The sequence below is a fragment of the Clinocottus analis genome, unplaced genomic scaffold, assembly GCF_023055335.1.
Source record: "Clinocottus analis isolate CAN_PGR_092001 unplaced genomic scaffold, fCliAna1.0.p SCAF_2, whole genome shotgun sequence".
Taxonomy (NCBI): domain Eukaryota; kingdom Metazoa; phylum Chordata; class Actinopteri; order Perciformes; family Cottidae; genus Clinocottus; species Clinocottus analis.
The window spans coordinates 12,136,153-12,148,276 of NW_027175931.1; the positions used below are offsets into that span (position 1 = coordinate 12,136,153).

At 39.7% G+C, this 12,124-nt stretch overlaps 1 protein-coding gene across 5 annotated transcripts in view; it reads right to left on the reverse strand.

The window, feature by feature from the left end:
- The window catches only part of gpr184 (G protein-coupled receptor 184), a 37,916-nt gene extending 27,885 nt beyond the window's left edge, over window positions 1–10,031 (reverse strand). For 3 of the 5 annotated variants that reach the window (XR_011077942.1, XR_011077943.1, XM_068585097.1), the window contains exons 1-2: window positions 9,826–10,031; window positions 6,464–7,538 (exon numbers count right to left, since the gene is read on the reverse strand). Coding sequence is in view for 3 of the 5 variants with exons in the window: in XM_068585097.1 (XP_068441198.1) it covers window positions 6,467–7,504 (1,038 nt within the window). In the remaining 2 variants the exon portion in view is untranslated. Of the gene's footprint in view, window positions 1–6,463; window positions 7,539–9,825 lie in introns of those variants that run through there. The other 2 variants (XM_068585099.1, XM_068585098.1) reach the window with 2 other exon arrangements.
- Window positions 10,032–12,124: the final 2,093 nt, after the last annotated feature.

The window sequence follows — 12,124 nt, forward strand, 5'->3', positions numbered from 1 at the left end:
GTATACATATTTCTATCCACTACAAAATGCCAAAACACTATTTTACAACCAATTGGCAGCAACTGAGATACTCATTGTAGCATTAGTGCAAGCTAATAACCCCATCTGCCCAGCGAGTGCTGCTGATGCCAACAGCAGAACAGATTACTTTGCCATGTCTTGCTTCGTTCCCTTGTCTTTTTGTATTGTTATTTAGTTCTACTTTAAAAGGGTCTGTAAGAGCACACAAACATAATTTGTTTAAAGGACAAATTCACCATCCTCAAATTCATAATGCCACTTACAATGTGAAAACTATGAATATTTTGGACCTTTTTTCCACATACTACGCTACATTTGTGACAGTTTTTTGACATACTATATTATGACTTGTATGAACCTTATATTATGAAGTATAGTATTGCATATGTGTGGCATATTTTAACTCCTACACAGTGATAATTAAATCTGTTTGATGAACAAAAAATTAAATTTAATGATAATCCACTTCTGCTTTGCTGTTCAGAAAAGCATTAGGACTCGGACCAATTGAGTTTGGTCAATGAAGACACACGTAACAACACAGTGAGCTGCAAGAGAGCAGCAATTCAATTCAAATAATTTTAAATAGTTAGCTATTGGGGATTGCTCATTATAAAGGGGGAAAATGTGAAATTATTTAATATTGAGCGCTTTATTTTATTATCAGCCTTGGACACAGAAAAGCTATTCAATAAAAACGTATTGATTTTTGCGAGGCTTGAGTTAGCTCATTGAAAGCTGAGTCTACAGAAAATGGATCTGTAATATCTTTGGCCTTATGATACAAGGTGATGAACTGCACCTTTTGGTAACGAATTAGGTAATACGGGTTCATGTTTTCACAATATTATTGGCGACTATCAGCTTAATACCTTCAAAATCAATAACAAATTCTTACTTTATGTTTCAAAATATAAGCGGTCTGCCCAATTAGCTTGAGCATAGTTCTCAAAGTTGTTAGAAAGGTAATGCATCTTTCAGGTTTGTGTGGACAGGGGTGGCAGAGCCTCCACTGTCCTCATGTAAAAAATCAATGTTAAAACATTTAAATATTAATATTTCTCTACTGATCTGAATCATTTCAAGTTATGTTATAATTAGAGCTAACGCATGAACGCGTTATGATTAAATTACAGGTTGTTGTTTTTTTTTTAACGCATAACACGTGCGCAGAATGAGCTTCAAATATACATATTTAACTATTTCTGCTCTAATGCAGTAAGACGTAGACGTCAGTCACTCTGCGGGAAGACGTCGTTTCACCAGCACAACCAGCCATAACATCTCAACGCGCAGCGTGTTGGTCGTCGAGGGGCGTTCAAGTGGAATACGTCAAACCAGCCTCACTGAACAACAAAGACCCCTCACTAAGTCTGCCTGTGACAAACTGAGTAGCACAGTTGCGGAATTAATATTGTTGAGGATGAGGGGTTCACCAAAGTTTTGCGAGTGGCAACGGGGGACCCAAGCATGGTCCGTGTCCACGCGCGGTATAAAGCTGAAAAGAACAAAACGAAAAATGACTTGGCTGCTACGGATCATGTGGCGCTGACAGGATCACTGGACTTCTGTGAGTAATGAGAATTACCTGGTGACCAGACGTCCTCTTTTTGCCGGACATGTCCGGCAAACAGCGGCAAACTTGTCTGTGGGGGTGGAAGTGAGCAGCTGTAGAGAATCAGGGGAGACACTTTGACTGGCATTTCACTTCTTTGGAAATAATATGATGGCATTGTAAATAATAGTGTTATAGTTTATGAGAGTTCTGCCACTTGCTGGCCCACCTAAACCCCTTAATAAAGGCCACTTTCATGTCCCCACAAATATACAGGACAGTTGGAACTGACAGCTGTAGGGATGCTGACTGTCAGGCTGGACTTGGGTTGGGAACCAATGCAACATTCCTCTTTTGCATTTTGGACCAATCAGCATGGCACTGTCTCATAAAAATGAATTTCCCATCCAATAACACTGGACAGAAGAATCAGAAGAATTGAGATACAGCAATACAAGTCAAATACAGGAATGTAATCGTAAAGCCACCACTAATTCTGAAGGTTTCTGAGCTTTTAGGGGAGTACTGTATTTAACTTGTGTTTGACATACAGAATTAGAAAAATATCAAAGATTGTCTTTCTTTGCTGATCTAGAAGTGTGCAGATGTCATTGGTTCAGATAAAAATGTGAGGACCTGCTCTGAGGTTGTGACCTGCTGTTCTCAGCTTAACAAAGTCATGACCTGTGGCTCTGCGGTCATGACCTGCTGGTCTGAGCTAAACGAGGTCATATGACCGGCTGATGTAAATGTTTTAGTAACCGACATGTAACCTGGGGAACCCAACGGCCTTGTTGCTCAGTTTCACAGGAACAGCAAACTACCTTAATTAATATATTATTATTTATATAATCAGAATCAGCTTTAGGTGTGTACACATTCAATGAATATGACTTATCTAAATGTACATGCAGAAATATAGACATACGGCTGTAAACAGGCAACAACGTCTAAGAATCATTTGACTACTATAAACTATGTGAGACATCTTAGAAATGTGAGAGTAGCTGTGCTCTTCATGTTTCAGTTTGATAACATAAGTCATATAGTCAACTCTTCAAACAGTGTTCACACACAACACAGAGCTGAATCCTTCTGGAGACCAAAGTGCTACGTTAAGATGATGTGATTTAGTCAGAGGTGCTGAGACACTGACAGCAGAGTCAAAACAGATCAGGTTATATGTTGGTGATGACAGTAACAGTAACAGCATGATGGTCTGCATCCCTACAGCTCCAGAGGTCACTCTGAGGGGTCACAAGACAGGTAACATGGTAGAAGTACAGAGAGACAATTCATTTGGTTTGTGCTCTTGTAAGATTTTGTCAAACTTGTTGTATCTCAATGGCATTTGGACCACAGCCTTTGACCAACACTATATATCTTCTCACCTTGGCCCTTTGACCTCTTCTGTACCATTCAATGCAGGATTTTTATTTGTAATAAATTAATCAACCAGGTAGGTAAATTATATGCGTGTTTAATAAGAATAAACGTAGTTGACTTTCCAAAATATTTCTCCTCTAAACAATTGAAAATGAACATGAGCGAAGCTTTTGAGATTACCAGAATGAAATTTAACCTATTTTACATCTTCTCAAACAGTTTTGTTTCCCCAAAGCATTGAGTGTCCATGTTATATAGGCTTTCATATGTGTTCATGTCCAAACGTTTTGAGATTTGTTTATCTCCGTGAAGCAGTTTTCATCCAGCTGAAGACAGGACCCATTATTGTACTCCTCACACATCCAGAAAGGCACACTGATTCCTCCCAGAATGACTTTCTTTCTGTCCATTTCAACTGTCTTTCTGTGTGTTTGTGGGGACATGAAAGTGGCCTTTATTAAGGGGTTTAGGTGGACCAGCAAGTGGTAGAACTCTCATAAACTATAATACTATTATTTACAATGCCAACATATTATTTCCAAAGAAGTGAAACGCCAGTCAAAGTGTCTCCTCTGATTCTCTACAGCTGCTCACTTCCACCCCTCCCCCACAGACATGTTTGCTGCTGTTTTTTTTTCACCATTACCGTAATGGACATTCTTAGCGTTCAGAATCAGTTGGCTTTACGTCGATGGCGTAAGTAAATAAGGAGTTACGGTCAAATTAGCTTTGCGTCCAGTTTGCGTTTGACTTTATGTCGCTGGCGACAAGCTCCGTATTAAAAAGGTTAAATCGGCTGATTCTTGACAAACCGACCACAGATTTGCTGCTTAAACAATTAACTTTCCGCCTGAAAAAGTCCTAAAATGACATTGTGTGACTCAACAACAGTAGTATTCAGAGAACAACTTTCAGTTGAGTTTTCTCATCAAGTAGCGACAGAGAAAATCGCATATAACAAGTAAATACATGAAATAGCGCCACCTACTGGTAGAACGATAGACCTTTACTCAGGTCTCATACAGACTCTGCTCTGTGTTCACTCAAGAAACAGCACAATACGATAAAAAAAATAATATGATCAACTTTACACACACAAATTACTTGATTAAACTATATTACGAACTGTGTTGCATTAAAAAAAATGCAGCGATTAATTGAACAGTTGATTCTTGCTGTGTACATATTTATATACATGCATATTAAACTGCCTGTAGTCTCTACTGTTGCGAACTTAACCGGGTGTATTTATTCATATTTAATAATTAATCTTCTTCTAACGTTACTCTGCGATGTGTTTGCATCATATAAGACTGTAAATGAGAATTAAAAGACCGTAAATAATAATACATATTACTGGCTTTTATTTTGACATGAAAATAATCGTCTCTCTTTTCTCGTTTTTGGTTTCAGACGCCAAAAACGAGAAAACGGAAGTAGTTTTCCGTTTTCCCGTTTTTGGTTTGAAACGGAAAACGAAGAAACGGCCGTTTTTCCGTATTTCCGTATTCTCGAATGAACGGAAAAACAAACGAACAAAACGTACACGGACCATGCTTGCCTGTGGATCGGGATGAAACCATAACGGGGTTCACTTTACGGCCTGTAGTTGCATTGTTTACAACAGCAGCCCAATGTATAAATGGCAATGTATATATCCGTCTTTTATCATAAATCTTTATGTTTTTACAAAAATATACCGAGAATATCGGTAATATGTGATTAATCATGATTAATGCACAGAAACTTGTATTTAATCCGATGAAAATTTGTAATCATTTCACAGACCTAGTTATAATCCAAATCGCTGAATTTGCGTATGCCCTGTTAAAACAGAGAGGAGGCATGCGGCGTGAGGCAGCAACTCTCATCTAGACTGCGTGATCCCTACGAAGCTGGATTCAGCCATGCCTTTTGCTTTCTCATTGATTGTCACCACTGTAATATTGAAAGTCTTGCTGATTGACATAAAACAGCATCGAAGAAGCAGAGGAGAAGCAAACAGTACCGCTGCTTGACTGAAGGGGGCGTGCGAGAGCCCAAAGGTTTATATTTGTTCTGCCGTTGCACTTCTTCTACACTTTTGAAACTATAAGAATATACAGAGGACCTTTCCAACAAAGTGACAAAGAAGTCCTGAAGGATTAACAAATGGACTTAATTTACAAGTAAAGTTAAGTGCATATTCAATACTATTTTAATGTATTTAATGAGCAAACTGTAATTGTGATGGCTAATTAAAAGCAGAGTCACTGCCTCACCAGCCATGAACCTCACCACACGTTGGTGGGATGTTTTTTTTTGCGTGTTACATTTTTTTTAAGTTGAAGAAACACACACCACATCACCACATGCACAGTCCAAGGTAGATCATACTGGTTGTTAAAAATGTATTAATGATTCTTTCATAATCCTGGCTTGAGAGGACCAAAACTAACAATGCTGTTGCGTAATACTTCTTAACTACTTAATTTGTCTTTGGCCCATTGGTTCCTGCTAAGATGTAAATCTTGAAAACTTAATTAATTTTCACACAAAAAAGCAATTTCCTAGAACAGATCATGCTGCAGTTTGAAGCAGACATTACTCAAACAGGAGATCTTACAAAAATCTGGTTTGTTGTTCAGCTAGGGATAACAAACTATTTCTGTCAAGCAGGCTGGTTTATGTGCAGTGTCCATGTTCTTTATAATGAGGGAGCATGTTACTTTTTGATTTAAACTGGTATATGTATAGCGCAAAATCCCAAGTTACAAATTTGCCTCAGAAGGCTTTACAATCTGTACACATTCCTCTGTCCTGGGACCTCACATCATTTCAGAAAAACTGCACAGCTGTGCATGATTTATTTTTAACTTCATGAACAAACTTAATAGCGTTAAGTGCTTGCATTATTTCCTATGGCCTTCTCTTCAGGTGGAAATGCCAGCTACAGTTTGATCATCTCACATTTCCTTTACAAACCCATTAGCTAAGCACCTGTTTAAAACATTGGTCTGTTTGATTTTACATTTAACATTTTCACTGACAGTTTGGCAATAAAGGCTCACGCTCATGCTAATAAATGTATGTTGTGCATGCTTTAGAGTTAATTTAGCTGTACCAGGGTCACACAATCACAACATCCTTGTATAGATGGGAAGGAAAACACAAGGGCTCTTCAACTCCAGCCATGTTTCCACAAATCAGAAGTGCCCGCTACTGAAGAACTCTTGAGAGCACAGAACTGGGGAATACAATCCAATTACAGCGCTCTGAGATGCGTGTTATTCAAGCCCCAGCTCTACACTGGGCATGAGTGAGAAAAAAAAAGCAGCAATGTGGTTCTCCCAAAGGATTTCTGATTGTCTGTACACATAACGGTTGATAATGGGATGTAAATGTTCCTGCTATACTCAATAAATCTGAATAAGGCCATGAGTTTACATGCACACACAGACATGCACACACAAACAAACAAACACAAATGCACAGGTGCACTTATCCACCCATATATCTTACATTTCATATTAAGGTAGTATTTGATTTTCCTTTGCCATATTTAGTCAAAGCACAGTCCTCTGCCTGTGTCCTTCTTTGCCTTCTCCAGAAAAGTTTCACCTCCTCCTGGACTCCGTTACTGACCAACACATACAGCACAGGGTCCACCACGCAGTTTAGACTGGACAGTGCTAGAGAGCATGAGAAGAAAAAGTGCATTTTTTGTTCAAACTGGCAGTAACTTCCTTGAGGGTGTACACCATTACTATTGTAGAAGACGAGTGAGCGTGTGAGCAGGAGAATGTGATATGGAGCAAAGCAAATGGAGAAGATCCCAATCACCCCAAAGGACAGCAGTCGGACCTTTCTCTTTGCCTGGGCACTCAGGCCGGGACTCTGGCCCACGGTGGCCAGCACCCTCCAGTAGCTCACCGCTAGCACCAGCAGCGGTAGCAGGAAGCCAATGCCCCCTCTGAGCAGGTTGAACAAGGCAACAGGCTTCTCCATGGGGTAAGTCTCATAACAGCGGTCATTGTTGTTTGCCCCGTCATGGGCGTCAGTGAGATTGTCATTGACCAGTACCATGATGTGCATCGCTATCACGACCACATAAACAGTGGCACACTGTGCCCAGGCGTAGCGGGATGTCCTGTGGGTCTTGGAGCGGAGCGGGTAGGTGACCACCAGGCAACGGTCCACGGAGATACAGCAGAGCAGGTAGATACTGATGTACATGTTGGAGTAGTAGAAGAAGCCAGCTACACTGCAGGATATAACACCTAGCCCCCAGTGGTGGTCCTGCCGATAATAATTGATCCAGAGGGGCATAGTGAAGAGGAAAAGCATGTCGGAGAGGGACAGGTTGAGTAGGAAAATTCCTAGAACATTTTGCCGCCGGACTTGTTGCCAAATGGGGCCCAGGGTCAGCACATTGAAGATCAAACCAAAAATAAAAGCCAGGATGTAAACAGACATGAGCAAGTCACTGATGGCGCTCTCCCCAATTTTCACACACACAGTTGAGTTAGAGGTGGCCGCTGTTGATGTGACTGTGACGTTCATTGTAATTTTCTTTCACTCTCCTGGGTATAAATTCCTGTAAAAAAAATAATTAAAAAAGTTAAGTCAAGAGTTTGTAAGTTTGACTTCCATGGTACCATGACTTCATACAGCTTGGACATGTTGCATCCCCCATCCTATTTCGTGGTTCAACGAGCTCAAGAGATCAAATCATTTGGTTGTCCTGTGATGTCTCTGAATTTGAGGTACATTAGCTCTACATTCGATGGTGCTTGAACAGAGATTTGAAGTCCCCATCCCTCCACCATCGACCCACCCAATGGATGAAACGGACTTAGTCACGCACCCTGATGTTAATAGTTGGTGCCCATCGACAAATGGAGACATAGATTGCCAGCATCCCCTCCTTAATGCTTCAACTGCTCCATATGGAGAAAACATGTCATGCGTTTCTTTTCCAAATGTTCTGTTTTTCTTCTCTCTTTTTTGACAGACTGAGAACATTGAGGAACTAATCTTTTGTGACAGATGAATTAGAAGTTCAAACCTCTGCTTCGAACCTAGTTGATTACATAATGTTATGTTAATGCTGCCTTGTGTTAAACTGTCTATGAATTGTTTTACTTATTGGTCTAAACCTGCGTGGCAGGCAGGGGCAGCGTGACTGAACTCACTAAGTGAGCATTTTCATTTTACTGCAATCAGTGCGTAATATAACTTCAGCTCTGTAGGGAAAAAACAACTGACAATGAGAACCAACTCATTCTTGCTAATATAAATACATCCTCATCGAGACTTGCTTATGTAAGAGCCTCTTCCCCCTGAATAAGTAATGTGACCTTCATTCATTCATTACTTTCTTCCTTGATTAACAATGTGACTGTACGTCTCAGTTCATTGCAGAGCTGTGGGTGTGACACGTTTTAGATATTAATAGGTGTTGCATCCCATATATAATGTTGCTGAAATGGCACAGAAAGGTCCCAAAAAATCAATTGTTCCCACAACTAATTTTCTTCAGAGAAAATAAGAATTAACAAAGTCACGAGTCTCTCTTTTTAGTCCTTGAATCATTTCCTACAAAGATAACGTGGTTGCTATTTTTTATTTAAAGAGAACTCAATTGCTTTTTTGAAGATTTTATTATCCATCAATTTCCTGCCTCTCTATGAGATTTTACCATTAGGAAATTAAACGTGTGATCTGCATCTTTGTGCCTTTTTATTTCTATCATAGCAACATTCTTTGATGTGTGTTTCTTCTCTACCTTCTGTTTGTCTAGGCTTGGCCCGGTGCCCTTCAGGAAGCTAATGTCATTAACGTCTGAGCAGAGATAGGCTGTTCCATCCAAACTCAATAATGAAGAAGCCATTTAGAGTCAGACCATCTTTAGTGGACGATGCGCGCCCGTGGGAGGCTTTCTGTTGTTAGTATGTATTTGCATGTGTGTGTGGAAATGGGTTTGGTTTCATGGGTTATTCATGACATTTGAGAAATAGTGTGGGTTGGGGAACGTGACGAACTCGGAATGTTTTACTCATAAATCTGGTACTTTTTTAATTAAAAAAAGAAAGAAAAAAGTGGTAGGAAATGATGTTTAGTCATCAGTCTGGGTCCACACATCTTCCCCTCTTACTAACAATGAGCTGTGGTGAGTGGGCTATGTACCAGCTTTCCTGTCTGCTTTTTACTATCAATGTGTTTTTTTTTCTTCCTTTTCCTCTAATCTACAAGATTTCATCTTTTTCTGTGTTTTTTTTTTACATGTAAAGTATTGTGTCTGTTTTATTTCATGACATCATCCTAATTTAAGCCTACTTTACACGGCTGGTCCAAGCTTCAGTCCATTCTTTCGTCCATCTGAGCCAACTATGTGTTTGTTGATATTATAAACTAAGCTTGGTTGTTATTACATAGCCTTGTTACTAGGGAGGCTTTGAAAGAGCAAAACTTCCACCTCTTCTCTCAAAAGGAGAAATATGCCACGTCTCCTTTTTCAAGCAAAATGGAACAATATGAATTATTTGAATTTGTATGTCTTTCTTCTCAAAAACCATAGCTGTATTTTCAAAGGTATTACATTCCACCTGCAGTATATTTCTGTTATTTTCCACTTTTTCTTCTAGCAGAATAAACATATCTAGTCTAATTATTTCCCCCACGCCGACTCACACAGCCTACAGCATACCGTCTTTCCCCTGACAACAGTCTTCAGGGAGGAGAAAAAAAATGTTCAACCTAATTTAATACGCTAAACACCCCGACTTGCAAAAGATTAAAAACATCTCACATATTTTACATTTTCACTGTTACTGTTTTCAGTCGTACAATTTTACATCCAGAACTATAATCAATGACCTCACCTGTTGTTTTCGACACATTCCAGAGCTGCTTCTAGTTTGGCGGAGTTCAGTCCAGGAGGGTTAGAGGAGACTGCTCAGAGCTGCTGACATGCAGCCACGCCTTTACAGTCCCACATGTACTCTGGAAGATTTCTGAAAAAGATGATTGCCAGCCTATAATAGCTTCAGCTGCTTGTTTTGTTTTGCTCGGGTTGAGATTACTTGCCATTGACAGCCAAAGTAGAAATGTCAGCAGGCTGGGGAAGGGATGAGACAAGGTACAAAAAGGGGAAGACACATCTACGAAGAGGGAGGTTTGGTTTTGTCCAAGTGCAGAGCAGATGTCTGCTACATGGGTGGAGAGACACACATGACTTACAGACCAGGCACTCTTCTGGGAGCAAAGTGAAAAGAGTCATCTATCATTATATGTTAGCAAAGTATTTAAGAGCAATGTAGACTCTTCAGGCAGACAGCCAGATACCATGATACCTAGACCTTGACTGGACTTTTAGCTTTCACATTAATGTAATTTTTTTTTATAATGAGGATTTTATCACTTTACTTTGGAACAGCTTTTAACTCAGTGTTAATCCCCTTTGACGCAGAGTTAGACTGATCTCAATATTACTGTGCGTAAGGAAACTGAAGCGATAACCACATAAGTGAGGAAGTGAGCCAAGTCTATTTACATGCAGTGAGCTCTGTACCTGGCAGTGGCAGGAAGAGTCTGGTTACCAGATACAGTTGTAGAACAACCCTGTGCCAGTGCAATATTGTGACAGCAATTTTTACCTTCCACGCTGTTGAGTCTTTTTAAGATGAAATGATGAATATCGTAATACCACAACTTGTCTATGAAATATTGTATTCTCTGCACAGAGGAGAGGCACTGTTACACATAGAGAGTCTGCCCAAGATTGCAATGAAGAGTGACAGCTCACTTAGTCCTTTTTAGAAATCTGTGGGGGTTTAAAAAGGAGCATGTTGCCTCATAGCAATAAGAGCAAAGGGATTGTATCACCAGGTCTTCGTCCTGCCCTTAATATATAATCTGTCTACACGAGTGATTGATTGCATTTGACAGCTGCAGGAGAAAAGATGACTTGCATATAGAGGTTTTTAGAAGATAAACTACAACTAAGAATATAAAATGTTCTCTGCAATATGCAAGGCTCTTCTTATGTTTGTGCAGCCTTTCTGTTAAGGTGTTGAGTAAATATTTACACCAGCTGTGAATGTAGAGTATTTTCCTATAAGCAAGGATGTATACCTAAGGTTCACTACAGGAACAGCTGCGAGAGGGAAAGAGCAAGGCAAGGTTAGAAAGAAGAAATATCTTTCTGACACCCTCCATCAATAACTTTTTTGTTCAGTTTGGCTAATATTAGAAAGCAGGTCTTTGGTCACAGCGTATCTATCATTTTGAAAGGATAACTCAAGTCTTCAGTTGCCAGACTCAAAGCTACATGATGATATAATATGGAAAGTATTACGTTAACTCTTACTGGAAAAGGTATGAATCAAAAAAAGGATTTTCCAAGAAACACATGAACAGGTGTGCACTCAATCCTGTAGCAACTTGTGCAAACTATATGGAACTAAATCTAACTTTCACTTTGATAATTTGTCATCATTTTTTCAAAGGCAAATCGATAACATTACCTTTAAAGGATAGGGCCACATGACTCTGAGTCTACGTCGAGACATCTCTCACAGGCCATATGTACAAGGAAAGATGGATCAGTTGCCATGACCGTTGCTCCTGTAGCTACATACTGACAGGGAACATGGCTCTTCCTAAAGTCTCTAGTGGAACAAAATTACAACAAAATCCATCGTCTGCATTGGTCAAAGCATCTGAGTATTTTACAGAGCCTTTTTAAAAAAAATGAAATCCTCAATACTCCGCTTCTCCAGACAGTGCTGTGCTGTGGCAGAGAAAGAAGGAAAGATTGGACTGAAAAGATACTTTTCAAAGATAAATTGATTCGCCTGACTCACACTGCTGAAGGATTTAAGCTTCACCTGACCTTTGAAGAATAATTTGGCACAGAAGGAGGACTCTGGATTATGCCCCGCATCTGTTACATTGGAATGACATTAGGAAGGAATCCCGTAACAGTTACATTGTGTAGCTTTGACGCTCAAACTCAGAGAACAGTCTGCTCTGCTGCACATGGCTCAAATAAACAATTTAGTTCAGGAAGCAGGAGCTTGTTAAGATGATGGATATGCTAAACATTGCAGGCATTATACTGTTTGCAATCAATTCCGGGCTGCATAACCAAAGTGCTCTTGCTGTATGCAACATATTCTG